This window comes from Chaetura pelagica, unplaced genomic scaffold (genome assembly GCF_000747805.2).
Source record: "Chaetura pelagica isolate M959 unplaced genomic scaffold, ChaPel_1.0 scaffold330, whole genome shotgun sequence".
Classification (NCBI taxonomy): Eukaryota; Metazoa; Chordata; class Aves; order Apodiformes; family Apodidae; genus Chaetura; species Chaetura pelagica.
In genome coordinates, this window is record NW_009951918.1 from 1397189 (window position 1) to 1421870 (window position 24682).

At 37.1% G+C, this 24682-nt stretch overlaps 1 protein-coding gene across 1 annotated transcript; it reads left to right on the forward strand.

The window, feature by feature from the left end:
• Positions 1-306: 306 nt before the first annotated feature.
• GDA (guanine deaminase) lies at positions 307-21513 on the forward strand. The gene is made up of 13 exons (XM_009994942.1): positions 307-389; positions 2020-2191; positions 4727-4814; positions 6120-6225; positions 8918-8945; positions 10332-10439; positions 11381-11488; positions 14112-14209; positions 14698-14765; positions 15253-15399; positions 19672-19790; positions 20862-20889; positions 21404-21513. The coding sequence occupies exons 2-13, from the start codon at positions 2030-2032 to the stop codon at positions 21472-21474; spliced, it is 1131 nt and encodes a 376-aa protein (XP_009993244.1). The 5' UTR covers positions 307-389; positions 2020-2029; the 3' UTR covers positions 21475-21513.
• Positions 21514-24682: the final 3169 nt, after the last annotated feature.

Genomic DNA, 24682 nt, shown 5'->3' on the forward strand with positions numbered 1-24682 from the left:
TGGTACTATTAGTGGAATGCCAGTGTACACTGAAGTCCTTGGGGTTCTACCTGTGTATTACTTGAGAAAGAATGAATTGCTGTCTTACAAGTTACAAATTGGGTGTGGTTATTCACTGGAGTGAGGGTAGGTATTTAAAAATCATGCTTGATAGCCAAAAGAAGAAGTATCTCAATGCAAACCTGTCACTTATGTAGTAAGTGGGTAAAAAAAGATAGGACTCATTTTGCCTTCCTGTTAGGCTGATGCAGGGTACAGGTTTAAAATATCTAACTATGTTTTCCTTTTTTTTTTTTTTAGATTGTCTTTTTGGAACCAACAAATCAGCAAGAGAAACTGACAAAGAAGTGGGGGTTCAAAACATCTGACATAAGAGAACTGAGTAATCAGTATGTGTTTTGTTTAGATTAGTTTCAGCAAATGCAGTTCATTCTCTGAGTGAAGCAATGCAATTGTCTGTGAATGAATACATTTTGGCAGGAAGCACATAAAAACCAATTTCTTGGGCAAAACTCCCTTTCAGTACTTGAGAGCTCTTAACGCAAGAGCTGCCCATATCCTGGATGGGATTCATAAGGTGGATGGCCTGTGTGCGTTTTGCATTCCATTATTTGGGACTGCAGCCTTGGCAGAATTGTGCTGGCTGATTTATAGTGCACAGAACAAAATGCTGTATTTAGCTTTCATTCATTCACCTCTTCTGTGGCTACGTCTGTGCAGATGTAATTGATATTCTTTCTTAAGATTACATTTTATATCCATTTTGTTAGCAGCAGGCTTGCTTTACTAGCTTGAAACTCTAGACTTAGTAAATATAAGTGACATGTAACACTGCAGATATAAAACTCAATTGACATGCTCCCTAATAAAAACTAATAAAATCAGAAGATTTAGACCTACTAAGTACAGAGCTTTGTATTTCTAACTTTCCTTGTTTCTTCAGCCAGTGAAATCCCCTACCTTTCTCGTGAGGTAAAATAGTTTTGGATTGTACTTACTGTGCTTTGTATGTAGTAGTAAACTACTTGTGTCTTAGAATCTAGGGCTGCATCACTGTTTTAGTGTTCAGTTGTTAAAAAAACTATAGGCTTTGTTGGAAAGCTAATCATACAGAAGATACGAGTCATCATATATTTTCTTCACTCAAAATAGCCTGAGGAAAATGGAAGGTGCTGGGAAAATGGATGACATGGAGAAAGATCTTTCAGCATTTCTAGCATGCAGGAAAAGAGAAAGAAGGGGAACTAGAAAGAGACTAAATTACTATTCCTTCAGTTGTCAGGGAGAAGGGGAGTGAGAGAAATTTTGTGCTGTATGGATTTCCAGCACAAAATAATTATAGCAACCTCCTGGTAATGTTGATATATTCATCCCTGTTACTGCATGAACACTTCATGACAACAAACAATACTACTGTTCCTTTATAAATATGCCTTTCCTGTCAAGATACTGAGCAAATATTTTTTCAGCAGTGTTGGTGTCTGCATTTGTAAACACAATTGCTGTTCTTCCATTAAGCCTTGAAATTCATTGATGGAAATTTTTTATAAGCACATATGTAATGTAGAGGAAAACTGGGATATGGAAAGTTACCACATAATGGTTTGGCAGCTAGAGGCATTCCAAATGTATCTGTACTAGGAAGCAAGACTGTGCCCAAATCTCCTTTTCAGGTGGATTCTACAGTGAAGTAATTTTAAATATTGTGAAGCCAGTTTGGCTTTATTTGTTATTATTTTGTCTGGGTAAATATTAAAGATAAACTGGATTAATCATACTCGTATTGGTTTCCTACCAGTTAGCTAGAACTGTGTAGAAGTTACTAGTTACCTGTTTCATACCATAGCAGGACGGCGGGTAGAGAGTGGTATAATAAGAGTTGATAGGCTGAGGAAGGTTAATCTGTATTTGCCATTTACTCTAGTGGTTTTCTTTCGGATAACTGTTTAAAGCAAAACTACTTAATGGGGAAACTTTTGTGACATTTTTGACTATTGTAATTTTCTTTTCTTCCCTTAGTGAATTCTTCATGCCAGGAATGGTTGATACCCACATTCATGCCCCTCAGTATTCATTTGCTGGTACAAGAATTGATCTTCCTCTTTTGCAGTGGTTGACTACATACACATTCCCAACAGAAGTCAAATACAAAGACAGTGATTTTGCAGAAGAAGTGTACACCAGAGTTGTGGTAAGTGCTACAAATCTCATTTACCTACTTGATGATATTCATATTTGTGAAAAATAAGTATGTTTTCAGAAGATCAGCAGAAATATTAGATCATCTTTTAATATCATGAAAATAAGATAAAATTAACAGTATAGCCACTGTTCTAATTGCCAACCAAGATTGTTCCGTACTAGGTCCAGTCTTATTCTGCTGTTGCTGTTAACACAATGCATTCAATCACATGGTTAACAATGAACTTATTTATATTCTTTTCTGATATCTGAGTATAATAAACAACATTTAAGAGTACTCTCAGGGCTAGGTATAGCCAGCAGGGGCTGATGACCTCACTGCAGAAATAACCAAGCATAGTAAAAAAGAGGATATTTCCTTTTCTGCATAAAAAGCCTCTTATAAAATTGTCTTTGGCAAAGAACATTAATGTGGAAAAGCACATTAAAGAAAAATGGTACTTCACACAAAAACAAATCTGTGGTGTTTTGGAGCAATTAAGGAGTACGTTTCTACAGCTGAGGTCCTTGTAGCAGGGGTATCTTTCACTGCAGAGGCTTTAGATGAATTCTATCTATGGTATTGTAGCACAAAGTGAAAGACTGTGTTTGAGCTAGACTGGTTCTGAGCAATATAAAGGCTTTAAGGTAAAATTCCACCCAATGAACAATAAGCAGCTAGGTCACATTAAAGAGTACTGATTCTGTTCCATAACCAAAATGTATCCTTTAATACGTGTAATGAAATATCTTAACAGATTAAATGATTTGGCAGCATAACTTGCCTTGCATTTGTCTGATACTGTGGCATGATATATTGTCAAAATAATAATACAGTGAATCTGTAATAAATAGTTACTGTCCTTGCCACACAAGTTAAAAAAAAACACCTCATTTCTGCCATCTGCCAGAATCAAAATGTGTAGGAACAGCTTAGTCGCAAACTCGAATGATTAGCAGCTACTTAAAACATAGGGGTGATCTCATGTTCCAGCTTTGTGCCTCAACATACTGTTACTGTCTCCACCGCTCCAGCTGACATCAGCCCAGCTAAAGTGCTCACCGTACAAGGTGTGTAATAACATCACCTGGAAAAGAACCGCCAGCAGGTGATGGAAGTTAGCTGTAGGAGCCTCAACAGAAGAGTTAGGCTCTCCCTATATCTACCAAATAGAACAAGGTCAGGAAAATGTCTTCATCCCCAAATGCTGCAGGATACAATTTGCTTAGGTTGACAATAACCTTCAGTTCTTAGAAACAGGATTACCTTCAGGGAGCAGGTACTGCTTATGTGTCTTTGTAATTTCGGACTTATAATGAAAAACATTGAGAATTTTTTCAAATAAAAAATCCGTTTCAAATAAACACTTTATATGGTTGATAAAAACAGAAAATTAGGTGAAATTTGCCAGATTTTATCTGGGTCCTCCTCTGGTCCCTCAAGTTTTGGGAAAGCAAATCCTTCATGCTAATATTTTAGAAACAGAGTATTTTTAGATTTCATTTAGCAATGCTGCCAGGAATCCCAAAATAGAAAATTCTGGGTTTTAAAATCTAAGAAAGACAGAAGTATCTTGTCTCAGTGATGATGTTATTTTTAAGACTCATTTTAGGAATCCTTAAAGACATATTTCTAACTATTTTTTTTTAATTTGACGTTTTCATGGAAAAGTGAACTAGGCTTCATGTTTGTCAAATATTTAGCTCTAGCCAATCTCAAAAGTTGTGTTGGATGACCCATCTTCTATAATATCTAAAAAAAGTGAAATCAAATACTCAAGTTACATTTTAGCCAGAATAAAAGAAAAAGAAAAAGTAATTCAAGCCTATATGTTGGATGAGTAGTCAATATAGTATGTGTAATTCCCAAGCTCAAGTGAAGCTATAAATTTCATCATTGCTTAATGTGACTTTAAATGGCTCTTGATTTACTGTTATGTCCTCCAAAAGTAATATGAGCAGGTATCAACCAACCTCTTCTTTCAAACCATATAACTAACTAAATAATTAAATTACAGTCTAAGCAGTTGTTCTCAGTTTACTTTTACCTTGAAGTTTGTTGCTTTTTGTTCAGGGATAACAAAGGTTTTTTTATATGTTAAAGCCTGACTATTTTTCCCAGCCAAGTCAGATAGACAAATGAAACCACTCCTTTTCCCAAAATACTCACTTTGCTTACATTAGGTAAACAGTGCTTAACAGTGAAAATTGTAGATCTGTTCAAAACTAGGAAATAATGTAAATGAGTAGTTTGTATTTCTAAATATAAGTCAATTTATTTCCAGTTTGAGTGAAGGAAACAGAGACTAGTTTCTATGGGTTTAGCCATTGCTGAAATAATGTATGGATTCAGAAGAGGAATTTTTCTATTTATTAACACTCAAAAAAGCTATTATGAAATTAAAAAATCTCTGTTTTACCTTCCCACTTCATATTTTTGCAATAACTAAGTGTTCTCGCAGTTTCAAGTTCTACTGCCTCTTCTGCATTTTGGCAGCTTGACTGTTCTTTTTTCCATACAGTTGAAACTGATTTGTTTTTATAGAGACGAACTCTGAAGAATGGCACTACTACAGCTTGCTATTTTGCAACAATTTACACAGATACTTCGCTTCTCCTTGCTGAAATTATAGGTAAGACTAAGTGAGTTTTGGAGGATGTTGAGCAGACTGTGTTAGTTGAAGGAAACAGAGCTTAGGAGTTTTACCCTAGCTCAGAATCTGTCTTTCTACTAATTTGTTTTTTACTCACTGCATCTGTCATGCTGTGCCCCCATGATCCACCCAAGTTACACATGTTCACTTAACTGTCTCAGAAACTGTTGTTTCTGCTCATCTCTTCGTTCCCAAATCAGCTGCTGGCTGGGCTTGATTTTGGTCTGCTGGAGGTGCTCTTCACTACGCTTTTCTACTCTTTCTAACCTTTTGCTGTTTGAGGATCAAATGGCTAAATGACAAGAGGTGCAGTCAGTGCATTGGTTTCCTGATACTCTGTATTTTCAGTTTAATATCAGCATCAAAAAACTCTACACACCCTCCAAAACCAGAGCAGTGGAGTTGTGTCAAGATCTTCACTACTGCCTTCTGTTCAGCATTGCAAATGCCTGCTTTTGAAAATGTGTGATTTTTGCAGGATTTCTCAAGACTCAGTGAGCTCTCAAAGCAGAGCGATTTAATGAGAATGTCAGTTTCCTAAAATAATTCCCTAGCCTATCTGATTTTGTAAGAAAACCTAAAATTTGGAAGCCATTATAAATCAACAGCTCAGACAGTAAAAGTGAACAAAAGAGATCTATTTTACAAGCACCTTTAAAAGCTTAGAATTTGGTGTTATATATGTTCCTTTTAAGTCTTACACATGAATTCTGAGTCCTATCATGAATAAATCTTGAGAAATGGGGCTAGAAGTAGCTCTGGTGATTTCCTCCATCGAGTTGCACATGGGAGGCATCTTCAGACCCTCATTCCTTTCTCTTAAGGAGAGATGGTTTGCTGAGATCTTTGTGCCTTTTATCAACTCAGACTAATCATCTACTACAGGTACTGTATTTTGATTCTTGTGTTTTTCATCGTCTGCTTCAGTGGTCTTATTCATATACTACTTTTATGAATTCTGATTATGTTTAAAATATAGTAATCTAGTCCTCAGTTACAACATTTGTAACATTGACTACTAATGTGGAAGAGGAGAACTATTTTAAGTTCTGGGTTGTTTTTTCTGGTTGTTTTTGTTGATGATGTTTTTTCCCCTCTTTCCTTTTTAGCTATTAAAGTCACATGGATAGTCTCAACTTAAAGATAAGACAAGAGCATGAATTCTGTTCCTCTGAAATGAAACTGGCTGGGGTGCACCTGGCTATTTTGATTTCAATACAGGCTTTGATAGCAATCTTTGAGAACCAGTCGTTCTGAGTTTTATTTTCTTACTCATCTCAACAGATAAATTTGGTCAACGAGCGTTTGTTGGCAAAGTCTGCATGGATATGAATGACAGTGTGCCACAATACAAAGAGATTACTGCTGACTCCATCCAAGAGACAGAAAGGTAGGGTGATTAAATTGATGCTGCAGCCTTTAGAAATAAGACTTTTTCATACACCTGGAAACTTAATGTGAAGGTATGTAAATTTGTTAGGAACAGGTTTTTTTTATTTCCAACACTATTGATTCCTACAGTCCTGGTAATTCCTGCATATCCAGGTGCTACACAGCCCAATCTGTTTCTGTCTAGCTCTTCCAAAGAAAGGGAGAGTCTAAAGCTCTAGAGTTTGGAGACAATATGTGTGTGTTGTCTATTTTCTGCCTTCTCTTTCTCTTTCACAGCTCTGTGTTTGGAGGTGATGTTACCTGACATGGAGTGGTGGGGTGGACTCAGTTCCTTCACCCATGTCAGCCTCTGAACCACTTCCTTCCCCCAGTTAAGGATAAAGTTCTACTCTAGTTGTAGGAGTGAGCTCTCATATACCCCCTTTTAAACATGCTGTAGTTCTCTCGTCATGCATAGCATCAGTGAAATTAATTTGCAGCTGAGAGAATGAAGGAGAATCAAACCATGACAATGTGCATGGTGGAGGGGACCCAAGATTGGAGTCTTAGGTATCCCTTGCCTTTCACATCCATGATCAGAAAATGCTTAAGTAGACATACAGCTTTTCTCACAGGACTGCTTATTTACTTGTATTAATGTTTCAAGTGTTGTGCTGAAAAAGAAAATACCTAACAGTAATATAACCATCTTATGGGACATGTGTAAAGTTGCTATCTTATTTTTGTAAATCATGCTAGAAGAATGCCAGTAGAAGTTAGAAATTGTCATGTATTTCTGATGGTGTTTATATTTAAAGACATTTTTAAAATATGTAGTACTAGTCATTTGTTTTCATTCACATAAATCTCCAGTTTTCATAATACAGTGTGAGGCCTGCTGAGTGGGCCTAAAGGTGGCAGAACTTCCAGTTTTGATACTTCTTAAAGCTTTGCAATTATCTAAATAGCTTTCATTTAAATACCTGTTTTCTGCCTCCAATTCTCTTCTGGTATGATTGTTTTAATAATAAATGTTTCTCCGCTTTGAATGAGAGTGTGCCACAAGTACTCCAGAGCTGACTAGAGAAAAAAGTTGTGAGCTTGTCAGCATGGTTCAGGAGGACTTACCCCCATTGAATTGCAGCAATAGGATGGAAAGTGGAAGGTTCTTTCTTTAAGAGGGCAACTTTTTTAAGTAATATGACCTATCACACTGTTAGAAAATGTATTACAGATTTAAGTTCTTAACAGTTAACCTCTGGAGATACTTATATTGTTTGCATGGAAGTAATAAACAATTTCAAGTGCTTCATATATTAAATCTAAATTCAACTCAAGAATTTAAATGTCCCATTCTCCGCTTGAATACAATGTAGGAAACTGAAATATAGAATACATTATATATTACTAATAGTTGTAGTCCTCTGAAAAGATGAGGACTCATGTCGAAATCTGTTCTTCTTTGACACAAAACAGTGGTTTGAACCTGAGTTTCTTTCCTCGTAGAGAAGCAGCACAGAAGTCAACAAAGTATAGGCTATTTTGAAATAGGTATTCCAGTTTTGAAACACTGCTGACACTGCTCAAGGAATATGAAAATGAACGAAAGCAGCCATCTGGAGGTTTTGGATTGGTACCTGAGAGTTATACTTGTATGTTTCTGCTCCAGGTGGTGTTTTATTTTTTTTATCAGGTGAATTGGTAAGTGGAGAGAGACAAATGGTACCAAATTTACATTGCATTTTGGCTCTCAAAGTTAGACAATGGTGGGCTGAAACTCCTTTGGTCATTAGGGAAGTTTAGCTTTGGTCTCTCACTTGCAGCTGGTCATCTAGCACTAGCTTCAGTGTTGTGAATCTTGCCTCCAGCATTATTTTATTTTCAGTCTGAAACTGCTTCACAGATTTGATTCTGTGTTTGTTGGGACCAAAATTATGGGGTTTTCTGAACATAAAGTGTGATAGAAAAACTCACAGAGATCCTTCCAGAACCCATTTCCAGCTGGCTTTTGGAAATTACTTGCATACACTGACGATATGAGTTCTGAAATACTTTCTTCCCTGTAAAGTCAGAGGAATTTTTATTTGCTCATCTGCATTATCCATAGTAGCTGCTTGGGTTTTTTTGTAGAGGTCCCTGAGGTACCTTCTTTTATTTAACGAAGTAAGTAAATCTATACTGCATTTTGCATAAGGTAGATAATCTATATGCTAACACTGATGCAAGCATTTCCAGAAAATAAAGGGTCCTTTAAGTGAACAAGGACATAGGCAACTACTGTAAGTGAGGTATGAAATATTGCAGCATCTTTTAAAAACAGGATTTTAAATAGTAGAATATATTTAAAGCTGCAATTTAAATTCATGGCTGGACAAATGTAAGTGGGGCTTTTTTCTATACTATTGAAGATGTATCTTATAATTATGTTTTCAAGGAATTTAATGTAACAGGTATTTGGTTTTCAGTGAGAACTGAGAGTATTTACTCTGTGTCTATAATTAATTATTGCAAATGAAAAAAATTCTGCATATTCAGGGTGAAGTTCACAATTAATATAATTTGGTGTAACTCTCTTGATTTCATTGTATTCCTTCTTTTTATTTCATCTGAGAACCTGCCCTGAATTTCTGTAAAAATATAATCTATGTCTGAAATGCTTAAGATGGTGTCTAGGTTAATATTTCTATATTTTTCATAAATTTTTTTTTCAGGTTTGTTAAAGAGCTACTGGAAAAGAATGTAAGTAGAGTTCTCCTTTGTATTCATGTTTGTGTTCAGAAGGTGCTGTGTGAATATATGAAATAGTTGATTCTGTTGACAAATTCTTATGGCTTAGTGACAAATCAAGAAATACACATCTTTATGTGTAGTAGACAAATACTGTTACACCAAAAAATGTTTTGCTGCCATCTTGCTGAGAAATGGACTTGTAGCCATAAATGCAGTTTCCTGTGGTCGGAGTACAGCAGAGTAATGTTCTCTGTGTGTTCTCTACTGACTTGTAAATATTCTGCTAAATAGAAAGGACAATTTTCTGATTAAAAAAAATTGGAAGTTAGTCTGTGATCTATAAATAGACCAGTAAAAGAGGTTCTTAACAGCAGAAATCAATGTTTTTACTAATCCATTAACAAATTTGTCTTTTGGATCAGCACATGTCTTTCCCTGTGTTTCAAAAGAAATTCAGATTTATACCCCTGAGGTAAAAGTAGAGGTTTACACTCCAATACTACAAGTAAGGATACTTCTCTTAACAGGCTTTTGTTTTCAGTGCCTTAATTTCTTGACATTTTTATCTCAAAATATTCAAGAACAGTTGTCTAGAGTTTAATGTCTAAATTATATGTATCAGTAGAGTAAGGCAACTAATCTGCAGAAGTCCTGAGTTCCTTGTATCTGGGAGATGATTATGAGAAACTGCAAACCCAATTATTATATGCTTTTAGTGGTGCCACATTCACAGCTATTGGCTGTGACTGAAGATGGAGTTGTAATATCATTGTTTATTTTTAATGAAAATTTTGATCCAGAAGTGCAAGGTGGAAAGTAAACATCTGTAGCTCCAGTCTTGATGTTTCTTCTTCACTGTTTTCTACTTTATAACTTACCTGGTGCTACCACTGATCTTCCTAACTAGGGAGTACAAGGGCAGTTTGTTGCTATCAGGAGTGGAGAAGATAGAACAAAAAGAGGCTGGGGTTTTACAGAACTCTGCAGATTTGCATAATTGTATCTTTGATATTCACGGAAGTGAAACTCAGAAAAATGTCAGGTCATTCATATGACTTATTTATCTTGATGTGTACTGGGCTGTCAGCAAATACAAAAAAGCATCCAGTGCTTCCCGTGAAGTTTGGTGAAATCTCAGTGACTCAATGAAAGAGTTCTAACAAAAACAACTTTTGTACTAAGTTTCACTAAAACTGTTTTCAGAAATAACTTTGATTCCCTGTGTCTGTGGTTAAATTTCTAATAAAAGTAAGAAAGGCTTAATTTGAGTTGGCAAGGATGCAGTAAGCAATAATCAATGGAAACAAAATGCAATTGGTGTGTAAATGCTTGTCTTAATTACTGTTATTGAGATACAGATATAGAATCCAAGTAATGTATTTTTAATATTTTCAGTATCCAAGAGTACAGCCTATAATAACCCCCCGCTTTGGGCCTTCCTGCACAGAGGATTTGCTGTGTGCACTTGGTGATTTAGCACAGGCTCGGGATCTCCATGTGCAGGTAAGCTCTGAAAGCTCTACATACATTTTAAATACTTTGGGTAGAGAGCATACAGACCAGGGAGTTTTCATAACTTCAGCAGAACACTTAAACCACATTCTTATCTTGGAGCCTGTCTATTATATTCCTCTGAAATTATTAATGGTACACTGCAAGAACTCTGTGACCTGCACAGAAAATGTGAAGGCTTATAGCTGGAAGGATGCACAGTTAAGTGAGCCCGAGTCCATGGTCACTAGGAGACCAGGAACCAGTATCTCTCTTGTACAAGGTTGCTACATCTGTCTCTCTCTCTGTCATCTGCTGTTTTGTACAGAATGGATTTAAGTAGGTAAAAAATTTCTCATCTCTGTATTTTAATTTAACATTGCCACCATAGTTGTTAGAAGCTTACAGGTTGATTGAAGTTTCAAGATGTTTCTATTTTGGTTGCACAGTTCTAAACACATGCTGTTTTAAAGCTATCCTCCATTAAGATTTTTTGTCATTATGAAGTGGGCATTTTGAAAATACATGGTCTAGTGGGTGTACAGGAGGAACAGATTTCTGTCTGAGACCAGGAATTAATCAGTCCACCTGAAGATACATGGAGCATATTACTGTGATCTTACGGTCTACTCTGTGGTAGGCTGGTTCTTTCTTTTACCTTATAGTCATATGAATTATTTTAACATTTGCTACATACCAGGTGGGCTGGCATGTCACCAAAATACTGGGATGGCCATTTCATGTTACTTTTAAGGGGACAAATGGAGCTACTCCTTTGGGTCCTAGCGACCTCTGTGATGGGAAGAGAAACCCAAGGACTAGATCTAAGTAAAGGCTTTACAAATACTGGCTTCTATCATTATACTTTTAGCACCAGTAAGTCGATGAGAAGGTTTTATACTCAAGTTTTATGCTATTTAACTAACTCATTGCTATGTATTTTCTTATTGCAGAGTCACATAAGTGAGAATGAAGAAGAACTCAAACTTGTGGAAAACATGTTTCCTGCCTACCAGAATTACACTGAATTGTATGATAAAAACAAGCTGCTTACCAGCAAGGTAGCTGCACAAAAACTTCCACAGCATAGCTTAGATTTATCTGTGTAGATAATATATTGGTTAACTGTAGCTACTGGAAACCTTTGTATCGTTTTATCACGGTCATTGCCATCTGGGGAAAAGTAAATTGGTTTTATGTTCTCCATTGCACTCGTGTTGGTCAAGGTTTTGGAACTTTACAGAAGTCCACACTTTTCCCAAGCATTTTAGGGGACATGAACAATAAAGGTATTTCATGCTCCCTGATCTATTTTCCAAGGACTCAAAGAAGAACTGGGTTGGTGGGATCAGAAGGAGACTAGGTAAAGCAGGTATTGCAGGAGTGGGTAATTCTTGGGCACTACACAGTTATCCTTATGTTATAATGTTCTGAAGATTTATTCTGTGGTGCTATGGTAGGACCAACTTAATTTTTGGCAGTTTTGAAACTGAGCTTGTCCTGTTGTGTTCTGTGTATGAACCTCATATACAGGCAGGTACAAGTTACTGTTTGGACTATCCAAAAGTACTCTCAACTCATTAGCTGATTTTACCATGTATGGAGAAGCACAATGACCTGAAGAGTTGAAATTCATTAAAGCTTTATGCTGATGAGATTAATGCAAGCAGATCTGATACCAGCCTACACAAAGTATAGGTTGGAGGGCCAAGGCACACTGTATTAAATAGTGGGGAGCCCGTGCAAGGGTGAATGTGAGCAGTCAGAGTGCTTAAATGTCAGTCAGATTGATTTAAAAGTTTAGGAGAAAATGTTCAGAGGCATAAAAGGCATCTGGGAACAACTTTGGAAGTAGCTGTTGAATTCCCATTTCTCTGTTTGCATATGTAGCCCAGTAAATTACTTATTTATAGCCCTTTTTACCAGAGAAATCAATATGGACTACTCAAGGACATACACAGTATAAACCTTTGTTCTCTCCTCACACTGTTTCTCACAGTCCTATGCACTGTGATTTGTTGCATCAGGGTACTACAGACAATATTAGTGCTGCGATGATACAGGTCTTAATTCTGCCAGACTCTTACATGCACAGCAGTGAAAAAGGTCACAGAAAGTCAGGGTTGTTAGTGTTTTGTGGTGCCAGGTGAAGCATTGGTGAAGCTTACATTGAACACAAGCGTAACAAAACCACAGACATTCCACCCTCCCTAACTAACAAAACTAAGACGCCAAATTAATATATATATATTTTTATGTTTTAAAAAATAGATTTTCAGAGCTGTGGCTGAGATATTCCTTCCTTGTAAAAAGAAGTACAGATCAGCAGACATACAGTTCAACAGCTACCACATGGCTGACCTTAAGATGTGGCTGTTCTCATGGCATTTTCAGTTACGTTTGAGCTTGATGAGTAGAGATGGGAAAGGTACAGTGCTATTAGGAAATGCTCAGTGGGAGCAGTCCCTGTGACATTCTCCTTCTCTGCAAGGCCCAACAGAACTCTTCTCTTCTCTTTGGGCATTTGACAAATGAGGTAAATCCAAGTAGATTTGCTTAGGAATAATTGTTTTATGTCCTATTAAATGATAGTATCCTATACTTCTGTGTTTTGTGTATACTGCTTGTGAACTTATTTTTAAAGTCAGGTATTCAGGCCAAGGAAGAAAAACCATCATCTGTTACATCACAAATTAGATTATTTAAATTAAAGAATATTCCATATAATTAGATACACCCACGTGGTGCAAATATTTGGAGAGACGAAGGGAAACATGCTGATGACACCTAGCTGTGTGATGTGGTTGACATGCTGGTAGAAAGGGAGGCCATGCAGAGGGATCCTGACAGGCTTGAGAGGTGGGCCCATGTCAAGCTGATGAAACTCAACGGGGCCAAGTGTAAGGCCCTTCACCTAGGTTGGGCACAAATACAGCCTCGGCAGAGAACCGATTGAGAACAGCCCTGAGGAAAAGAACCTGTGGGTTTATTGTTTATTGAGAAGCTTAACATGAGCCAGCAATGTCCACTTGCCACCCAGAAAGCCAATCATGCCCTGGGCTGCATAAAAAGAAGTGGGTCCAGCAGGTCAAGGGAGGTGATTCTCCTCACTTGGTGGGGGAGCCCTCTACTCCACTCTTGTGAGACCTCACTTGGAGAACTGTGTCCAGTTCTGGAGCCCTCAGTGTAAGAAGGACATGGAGCTGTTGGAGCAGGTCCAGAGGAGGGCCATGAAGATGATCAGAAGGCTGGAGCACCTTTCCTATGAAGACAGGCTGAGAGAGCTGGGATTGTTCAGCCTGGAGAGGAGAAGGCTATGGGGAGACCATATAGCACCTTACAGTACCTGAAAGGGGCCTATAGGAAACCTGAGGAGGGACTTTTTACAAGGACATAGAGTGAGAGGACAAGAGGTAATGAATCAAAACTGGAAGAGGGGAGATTTAGATTAGACATTAGGAGGAAATTCTTTGCTTTGAGGGTGCTGAGACACTGGAGCAGGTTGCCCAGGGGCATGGTTGGATGGGACTTTGAGCAACCTGGTCTAGTGGGAAGTGTCACTGCCCATGCAGGGAGGTTGGAACTAGATGGTCTAAACGGTCCCTTCCAACCTAAACTATTCTATGATTCCCTGATTCAGTGTAATGCAATGTTGAGTAAATTGATGTTTCTGTTTTTCTTTAGACAGTGATGGCTCATGCCTGTTATCTTTCTGAAGAAGAGTTGAAGCTTTTTAGTGTTCGTGGAGCTGCAATTTCACATTGCCCCAATTCTAATTTTTCGTAAGTTAAAAAAAAGGAAAAAAGGTGTGTAATTAAAGGTGTTGTTCACACAATACCCTGAGTCCAGCCTGCAAAGCTATATATATATATATATGATACCCCATTCCACTGGAAGAGACATACTGGGTTGTGCATCACCATTCATGCTCCCCTTCTGTGTGGTATGGTTTCTACTGACTAGTGATATTTGACAATAGTCATATATATATATGTATTTGTTTATTTTAAAAAATATTTGGTTTTTTTAACTCTTCTGTCAATGACAGATTTAGTCATGTCTCTCAGAATATGCATATGTTTTGGGAAAATGGGAAGTGATTAAACCCCATCTTTCAGATGTATGAATGCAAATACCCTAGCCCAGTTTAATAAACCAAATCTGCTACAGATGTTCTGAGAGCTTTTTTGATGAAATGGCTCTGCAGCCTTGCTCTTCCTGAACTTCCTCTGTGTGTATCACACAGACCATGTTTCTTCTTCCAATCCAGGTTGCGTAGTGGTGTCTTAAATGTGAGAAATGTCCTGAAACACAATGTGAAGCTTGGCCTCGGCACAGGTTGGTATTTTGCTGTGAAAACAGTTTTTGTTTTGTTTTATTTTGTTTTAAACCATTGGAAGATATAAAAACATGACTACTTATTCTTATTTAAAAATCAGCATGCCTCCGATTAATGGACCTGCTTTTTTCCCCCCATTACTTATAGAGTAATGAAATCTAGAGAATGGTGTACTAGAGCTGGTCCAAAAGGGTTTAAAAATAAAATAAAAAAATAATTCAGAAATTTTTTGTTCTTGTTGTGAGAGTAAATAGAGCTTAAACAACAACTTCTCAAGTTTCTGTTGCTCTGTATTGAGCTATATTTACCTGACTTCCTATGTGAGAGCACCTTTATTAGGAATTATACATTCAGAAACAGTGCTTAGCACTAAAACTTTTTGTGTTTACCACATCTGCCAATTCATTACATTTAACTAAATCTCATAGAAATTTAATCCAGAGAATTATTCCCAAGGCTTGTTTTTAAGAGTCTGACCCCTTCTAGATGTTGCCGGTGGATATTCAGCTTCTATGCTTGATGCTATCAGGAAAACAATGATGGCATCTAATAGCCTTCAGATCAATAAATTGAGTGAAACAGGACTAACTCTTGAAGAAGCTTTTCAACTAGCCACTCTAGGAGGAAGCCAAGGTAAGAAGAAATTTCTTTAAAATGTACACAGAGAAGTATGGCTCATTTTTATATTGCCTCCCTGCCTTTAAAACGTGGCTGAATTCACATATTTTCTGGTGAGACAGTGAAGTCCAAAATTATACCTGCTGTGCAAAGTTATCATTCAGTCTCTCATACCCATACTTGGTTCATTGCCAAGGAATATTTGGTTTGATGTTGAGAGGTTAGTAATAGAATCTTAATGATTTTTCAGGGTCGTATATTTTATTTGCAAAGATCCTTAGATTTCTTAATCGTTTGTGCTTGCATGTCTATCACACCAGTTGGAAAGACACTGTTTTTTCAGCAGCCAACACTTGGAGGAAAAGCTGAGCAATTGCCATAAAATCATGCATACTCTTTGTCATGGGTTTCTAATTTTGTTTCTTCTTTTTGAAGTCTCAGTGAAAGAGTTTGTCACTGTCCTCCCAGCAAATTACAAGGTTTAAAAAAGATACGCACTGTGGTTCTTTAAGACATAGATGCACCTGCAGAATTTAGTCATATACTGTAGTGGTTATCCTGGTTCACTGGCATGTTTTGTCCTGACCAGTATGCACATGCTGATTTATACAATTAGCAAAGTTTTAGTGGACCTTGTGTGATTTGCCAGAGAGCAAATCCTCTCTTCACATAAGTGAAAGTTTATTACTATTTCAGTTAGCAGAAAAAAGAACCTGTGGGTTTATTGTTTATTGAGAAGCTTAACATGAGCCAGCAATGTCCACTTGCCACCCAGAAAGCCAATCATGCCCTGGGCTGCATAAAAAGAAGTGGGTCCACCAGGTCAAGGGAGGTGATTATCCTCACTTGGTGGGGGGGGCCTCTACTGAGACCTCACTTGGAGAACTGTGTCCAGTTCTGGAGCCCTCAGTGTAAGAAGGACATGGAGCTGTTGGAGCAGGTCCAGAGGAGGGCCATGAAGATGATCAGAAGGCTGGAGCACCTTTCCTATGAAGACAGGCTGAGAGAGCTGGGATTGTTCAGCCTGGAGAGGAGAAGGCTATGGGGAGACCATATAGCACCTTACAGTACCTGAAAGGGGCCTATAGGAAACCTGAGGAGGGACTTTTTACAAGGACATAGAGTGAGAGGACAAGAGGTAATGAATCAAAACTGGAAGAGGGGAGATTTAGATTAGACATTAGGAGGAAATTCTTTGCTTTGAGGGTGCTGAGACACTGGAGCAGGTTGCCCAGGGGCATGGTTGGATGGGACTTTGAGCAACCTGGTCTAGTGGGAAGTGTCACTGCCCATGCAGGGAGGTTGGAACTAGATGGTCTAAACGGTCCCTTCCAACCTAAACTATTCTATGATTCCCTGATTCAGTGTAATGCAATGTTGAGTAAATTGATGTTTCTGTTTTTCTTTAGACAGTGATGGCTCATGCCTGTTATCTTTCTGAAGAAGAGTTGAAGCTTTTTAGTGTTCGTGGAGCTGCAATTTCACATTGCCCCAATTCTAATTTTTCGTAAGTTAAAAAAAAGGAAAAAAGGTGTGTAATTAAAGGTGTTGTTCACACAATACCCTGAGTCCAGCCTGCAAAGCTATATATATATATATATGATACCCCATTCCACTGGAAGAGACATACTGGGTTGTGCATCACCATTCATGCTCCCCTTCTGTGTGGTATGGTTTCTACTGACTAGTGATATTTGACAATAGTCATATATATATATGTATTTGTTTATTTTAAAAAATATTTGGTTTTTTTAACTCTTCTGTCAATGACAGATTTAGTCATGTCTCTCAGAATATGCATATGTTTTGGGAAAATGGGAAGTGATTAAACCCCATCTTTCAGATGTATGAATGCAAATACCCTAGCCCAGTTTAATAAACCAAATCTGCTACAGATGTTCTGAGAGCTTTTTTGATGAAATGGCTCTGCAGCCTTGCTCTTCCTGAACTTCCTCTGTGTGTATCACACAGACCATGTTTCTTCTTCCAATCCAGGTTGCGTAGTGGTGTCTTAAATGTGAGAAATGTCCTGAAACACAATGTGAAGCTTGGCCTCGGCACAGGTTGGTATTTTGCTGTGAAAACAGTTTTTGTTTTGTTTTATTTTGTTTTAAACCATTGGAAGATATAAAAACATGACTACTTATTCTTATTTAAAAATCAGCATGCCTCCGATTAATGGACCTGCTTTTTTCCCCCCATTACTTATAGAGTAATGAAATCTAGAGAATGGTGTACTAGAGCTGGTCCAAAAGGGTTTAAAAATAAAATAAAAAAATAATTCAGAAATTTTTTGTTCTTGTTGTGAGAGTAAATAGAGCTTAAACAACAACTTCTCAAGTTTCTGTTGCTCTGTATTGAGCTATATTTACCTGACTTCCTATGTGAGAGCACCTTTATTAGGAATTATACATTCAGAAACAGTGCTTAGCACTAAAACTTTTTGTGTTTACCACATCTGCCAATTCATTACATTTAACTAAATCTCATAGAAATTTAATCCAGAGAATTATTCCCAAGGCTTGTTTTTAAGAGTCTGACCCCTTCTAGATGTTGCCGGTGGATATTCAGCTTCTATGCTTGATGCTATCAGGAAAACAATGATGGCATCTAATAGCCTTCAGATCAATAAATTGAGTGAAACAGGACTAACTCTTGAAGAAGCTTTTCAACTAGCCACTCTAGGAGGAAGCCAAGGTAAGAAGAAATTTCTTTAAAATGTACACAGAGAAGTATGGCTCATTTTTATATTGCCTCCCTGCCTTTAAAACGTGGCTGAATTCACATATTTTCTGGTGAGACAGTGAAGTCCAAAATTATACCTGCTGTGCAAAGTTATCATTCAGTCTCTCATACCCATACTTGGTTCATTGCCAAGGAATATTTGGTTTGATGTTGAGAGGTTAGTAATAGAATCTTAATGATTTTTCAGGGTCGTATATTTTATTTGCAAAGATCCTTAGATTTCTTAATCGTTTGTGCTTGCATGTCTATCACACCAGTTGGAAAGACACTGTTTTTTCAGCAGCCAACACTTGGAGGAAAAGCTGAGCAATTGCCATAAAATCATGCATACTCTTTGTCATGGGTTTCTAATTTTGTTTCTTCTTTTTGAAGTCTCAGTGAAAGAGTTTGTCACTGTCCTCCCAGCAAATTACAAGGTTTAAAAAAGATACGCACTGTGGTTCTTTAAGACATAGATGCACCTGCAGAATTTAGTCATATACTGTAGTGGTTATCCTGGTTCACTGGCATGTTTTGTCCTGACCAGTATGCACATGCTGATTTATACAATTAGCAAAGTTTTAGTGGACCTTGTGTGATTTGCCAGAGAGCAAATCCTCTCTTCACATAAGTGAAAGTTTATTACTATTTCAGTTAGCAGAAATTAGCTGGCTACCTGCTAAAGAACTGGTCCCAAGTATTTTCAGTGTAATATTTTTGTAGCTGCCAGAAAACACCATTGCAAACTACTAATGAATGTTGGAAAAATGTAATGAAAATGTTATCAAACTGGTCTTCTCAGGATGGTATTTGAATTTCTGGAGGGTGTCATGGGAAATAGAGAAGACAGAAAATGGACAGATGGCAACAAAAGGAGATTTTTTTTTTCCCCACAATATACACTGTTCTCATAAAAATTGAGTATAAATTAGCAGATACATGGAAAGGAAAACTTAAAAAATCCTGAATTCCTATATGATTACCCTTCCCAGCCACTGTTGCACATTTTTTATCTTTTATCGTTTATTTGAGTAATGTGTGCATTTTGTATATTTATTTTGAGCAGTTTTATCTTTATTAAATCACTTTCAAAGGTAGAAGATAAATTACTTGTACAGCCTTCCACTAGCCTGATGAGTACAATTTGTGGAAATGTAAATGAACTAGTCTTTTTTGCAAGTTTGCTTTGCTGAGACTCCTAAACACTTGTCACCCTCTTGTGTTTAATCTAAAAATTGCATTCTGCTCACAAACCTAAAGGAATATGAGATCATTTTAGTTGAAATCAGTAGGTAGACAACTTTCTTTTACCCTGAACAGACGTCCTTTAGAAAATAACTAAAATATACATGTTTTTACTGAGAAATTGCTTAAGAACTCAAATGCTTGTGTACTCACTGTTGAATTTGCTTTAAAAATTTTCCTTGTATTCATCTAAATTTGTGTAGCTTTGATTATTAAAATCTCAATTAAGCTGCCACAAGTAGGCAGCACTCAAGTAGGTGCTTCCACACAGTGGAAAGAAGGCTGAATTGAAGATTTTCAGCTTATTTTCTTCCTCAGCTCTAGGCCTAGACGATGTGATTGGAAACTTCGAAGTTGGCAAAGAATTTGATGCACTGCTAATCAACACAAAGGCTTCAGACAGCCCTTTTGATGTGTTCTCTGCTGATAATTTTGAGGTAATCACAATAGGATTAACGATCAAAAAAATGATGTGGGGAAGGTCCATCATACAGCCAGACTAAGCTTCTTGAGTGCTATTCCAGTAACAGGAATGAGGTGTACTACACTGCTTCTGTCTGTGCTTCTGCTCAGAAATTCAGTGGTTGGTCGTTTTAGAATCTTGCTGTCCTCTGTGACAGCCCCATATCCCCATCAGCAAAAAAGCGTGTAGCATTTTTTTAGTGCATATTTATTAGCCAAAGATGGTAAACTAAAATTGGCTATTTGCAGTGACAAATGGCAGCCAAGGAAAAGTCATTTAGTTTTAGTCAGCAGCTGGAGTTCAAACTCAAAAGTGGCAGCCTGTTCTCAGATGAAAGCTTGGTTGCCCTAACTTCTCTGCTATTGTAAATTTAAGAAAGAATTTAAAATGGCTAATCTGAGTTGAAAGCACAGTTTTTATGCAAATATATGAACAGTATTGGTTTATGCTTCTCATACAAAAGCCTTTTATGATTAAAAAAAAAAAGGAAATGAACAAGTTATTTGAATTTACTGAAGTGGACAGGCTGTCTATTGCTGTCTCTATTCTGAATGTCATCATTTACTTAGAAATGTGGGTTTACATGATACATGTTCCTTAACCTGTTTCAGACGCAATGCGTAATAAATAATAATCTGGATTAGATTAAATTATCTAAATTTTAAAACTTCTTCCTAATTAAAATAATTCTGGAAAAAACTGTTGTGCAGTTTAACTCTAAACCTCTTTAGGTAAATCAGCAATTCTTAGAACTTTAAAAATGCTGACAAATTTTGTCTTCTTTTTCAAGAAGTAATGACAAGTATTGTGTTGTGGACATATCTGTCTATATTGTCACACTTGTGCACTGTTTTCTGTCAGAAATGTACATCCTCCTTACTGAATGTTTTTTTATGAGAAAGCATGCAAATTCAGTTTTTATTTTACTGTTAATAGGAATATTGGGGAAAAATATTTTTAGCAATTCTTTCAAGATTCAAATAGTTATGATCTGGGATAGCAGATAATTGCTTTCTGAATTTGATTTTCTCCCATTTTTTTATAGGACATTCTCCAGAAATTCCTGTATCTAGGTATGTTCTGATTCTCAGCCCACATAAAATTATCTTGTTGTTTTGTACATTAAAAATTGCCAAAATTGATGTGGAGGTTAAGAACAAATGTATTTATGCATAATGAAGTACACATTTGTTTACAGTAATTAAATATCTTTCTTTACATTGCATATAAACATTCATTTTACTATCTGTTAATATTAACCAGCTTTACTGCTGTGTGGACCTGAGTTAGTTCAGATGCTGCACAGATGCATTTTTCTCTACAGATGTATTTTCAGGGTTTGAATCTGCTAAATATATAGAAAACCCGTGACACTATTTCAGCAGCTGAATGCCATGTTTATTTTTTTAAAAAAGCGTAGGTAATTCAAACATCCATTGAATCTTTGTGGATTACCTGACTATTTCTCTCAAAAAAAAAACTTTCTTACTTCTTGGAAACTGGTTATTTTTTTAATTGCATAATTTTAATTAATAAATCAATACATAGACTTATGTGCAAATCTCTGTTTTGACCATCTTATTTCAGGTGATGATCGGAATATTTCTGAAGTGTATGTGGCTGGAAAACAAGTGGTTCCTTTTTCAAGTTCAGTATAAATCCGTTTCCCTTTTGCGAAATACACTGCTGATCATTCTGCATCCAATTTGGAAAAAAATTGACTAAACACAGTGCCTGATCATCAGGAATGACACTTTATTTTTGTTTAATATTTTAAATTTGCAAATGTTAGAAATTTTATTAAACCTTTAAAGGATTACTTTACCAAAATTGTCATAATTCTAGAGGAAACAGGTATTTAAATTTATCTCTAAATGCAACATGTGTGCATTGATAAGGGATTTGGTAAATACCTTAATAAAAGAGGACACCTGCCATTCTGTTTAATACTAGTGTAGGAAGCATTACGAAGACCAATAAGGCTCTCATTATCTCTAATGCATCTGAGTTTTTTAAAAAGGCAGTGCTAGTAAATTGATTTTGCACATAATGAATATCAAAGAAGAATGCCATTTCCTGTTAACACAAATTATGGAAAAATCAATTACTTTTTTGGGGCACTTTGAACATTTTTCAGTTTTCATTAGGAGCTTATTTTTTAAGTAATTATTTTGCTTAAAATATTATTTTTTAAAGAAAAATTTCATAAGAAATGTGTATTTATAAATAAATAAGGATCCTTATTATCAAACAATTTAGATCTGTCATTCATTGGCAGACAGAAGAGGGCTGGTAGAAGAACCAAAGAAACAGGGTATTAGCCATGGTTGGAAGGGCTGGGAGGGCAAAATCACTGTGCTGTGATGCTGTCAGCTGAAACTGCATTTCCACAGAGTTTGAGTCTAAGTCTGAAAGCTGTCAGCCTGATCTTCTACCCACTTCATTGAATTATCTTCAGCTGAGTGACAGCTGAATGAAACTTGTGTGCAATTAGAAGCAAAAACTAAGAGATCTGGGCGGGCTACTTGATGGAAAGTAAATAAAGGGGGTTTTTTTGGGACTCAAAGGGAGTATTTAATCTAGTTCAGCCTCCTCCTGAACCTTCATGAGCTCATTTGCTCCTGACTGTTCAGACAGATTATATGATGTCCCTTCTCCTTTCTTTAAGGGAAATTAGCAGGTTTAAAAAAAAACCAGGAGACACGGGCTATTTCTGGCCATTAGTACCTTTGACTTAAGGTGGAAAAAGTCACTGGAAAAAGCAGATCAGCTTTAACCTGCTCTTTTGTGTCTTTCAATATGGCAACCATAATTCCAGCCCTGTACAAGTCCAGGTGAAAAATGTGCCCTTTTTGACTTGGAAATCTATGTGACTGTCTTTTCTTTAAAGCATATATTTCCCTAATTTTTTTCCCAAGATTAGTTTGAGGAGGATTGGTTTCAGGGTACTTCTTGTCTCTTTTTTATATATTTGGAACACAAAGGATGTAAGCTGTAATTTCAGTGTCAATAGAGGCAATATTGTATTGAGTAACTATAAACATGTGTTTAATATGGTTTTAAGGCTCGCTTCAAACTCCTTTGATTTCATTTAGCTTTCACACTTTTATCTTGCTGCCTGGTGTTACAAAGGCACAGGACTTCCCGCTATTCAAAATACAAGGCAGGTCACTGCCCTGAAGTCTCACTTCAGGTCTACTTCTGAAAGAGTTCTTGGCCCAACACCACTGACACATTTCTGATTTTAAAAGCATTTTCAGTGTTCATGTATCGTAATGCATAAGCCTGCATGAGACAGTAAATGGTCAAGAAGAAGTGTGAAAGTTAACTTGGGCACGTAAAGCAGTAGCGTATTTTCAGTGTGGTTTATTTTCTGAAGCTGAGTACCCCTCTGAGCAAGACGAGGGCGTGTGGACTTACAGGTGCATGGCTTGCTCATGGGGCTCTGGCTTGGGTATCTCCACAGGGCACCACACTGTGCCAAGTGCTTGCGCAGGTAGAGCCTTCCTATCCATTCTGCTCAATGATTCCTCAAGCCTTTAGAAACAAGATTTAAGCATTAAGATTCCCACTTTCCATCAGGGTATTTTCTTAACCCTTTTGTTTTTTATGTGCTCCAATTACCTACATGGTAGTAGCACACTTGCTTGGCATCTTCAGCTCTTTACCTTGATTTCCTGATTCAGGGAGCATTTTTCCTCATGAATTTTGACATGAATTTAATTGACCAAATGTCACATTCCAAAACCAAAGACCTGTGAGACACATGTTTTAATCCTCCCAGTTACTGTTTGAAACTATTTTTAGGAAGTTGCATGGTTTTTAGCTTTGGCTTTCCTGCAAGGATGTTCTCTGGAGCAGAGAAAGATTACATAGCCTTGCGTAGAATGTATGTTTGTGACCTACTTCTTTGCTTGCAGCACTATGAATTAAATCAATGCTCTTATTTTAGTGGTAGTTTTAACTGTCTCTGACTTCATTGTTTTCTCAGTGTTTGGAAGTGTTGTTAAGAATAAGGTTTAGCATTTCTTCATAAAAGATTTGTGGAGCTGGAAATACAGAAACACTCCAGCAAGTTCAACACCGTACTGCTGGCCCAGTTACAAAGGGAATCCCTAGCATAACTGCTGCCAATGAGCTCTATATCTGAATATAGGCTGTGTCATGAGCCATTTGATTCTTGTTAAATTCAGGCAAAAGGTAGGAACCCAGCCTTTTAGTTACAGTTTTACCAGTGTCTAGTATCCAGACACTACCCAGAATTAGAAATGAAGAATTGGCTTTATAAGAATCTCAGATGGTAGAGGAGCTCTGCCTGCAGGTAGTGCTGGTGCAGGTGCAGGCTGCCTGCAGTGCCCAAGACAGGGAGGATTCAGGACCAAGACTGATAGCATTAGACTAAATGCTGAGGTGCTTGGGGGTAAAGGAGAGAAACCTGAATTTTATGTGAGAGAAAGCCAGTGGAGGAATTGTTATAACAAATAAACTGGGAGGTAATTTCAACAGCGGCATCTTAAATAGGATTGAATGGAGAAGGACTGTAGTGCCAGAAAAAAATAGTTTACATGGGGTTATCTGAGGTAATCCCAAGAGCTTGTTTAGTAGATGATGGTTTATGCACAGAAATGCTAAGGTCTTACATGATGTAGAAGCTAAACTTTTTTTGAAGCAGTTTTGGGAAAGTCACTGAGGATCCCCCTGTGAAGTTTTGGTCCTTGAGACACTTGGCTATATGTAGATTCCCAAGACACTTGGTGCAATAGGAGACGATCAGTAGATTAAAGGAATTACTGCTGAGACTCATACATGTACTCTATATGCAGTTTAAGACCACATATATTCTCTTTCATTGGATAAACGTCCCCA

Bases quoted from the DNA above. Each gene is read 5' to 3' on its own strand.
- GDA (XM_009994942.1), top strand. From the start codon at position 2,030: ATGCCAGGAATGGTTGATACCCACATTCATGCCCCTCAGTATTCATTT. The intron at 14,766-15,252 runs GTTGGTATTTTG...GACCCCTTCTAG, and splicing joins GAAGCTTGGCCTCGGCACAG to ATGTTGCCGGTGGATATTCA. The intron at 20,890-21,403 runs GTATGTTCTGAT...ATCTTATTTCAG, and splicing joins CCAGAAATTCCTGTATCTAG to GTGATGATCGGAATATTTCT.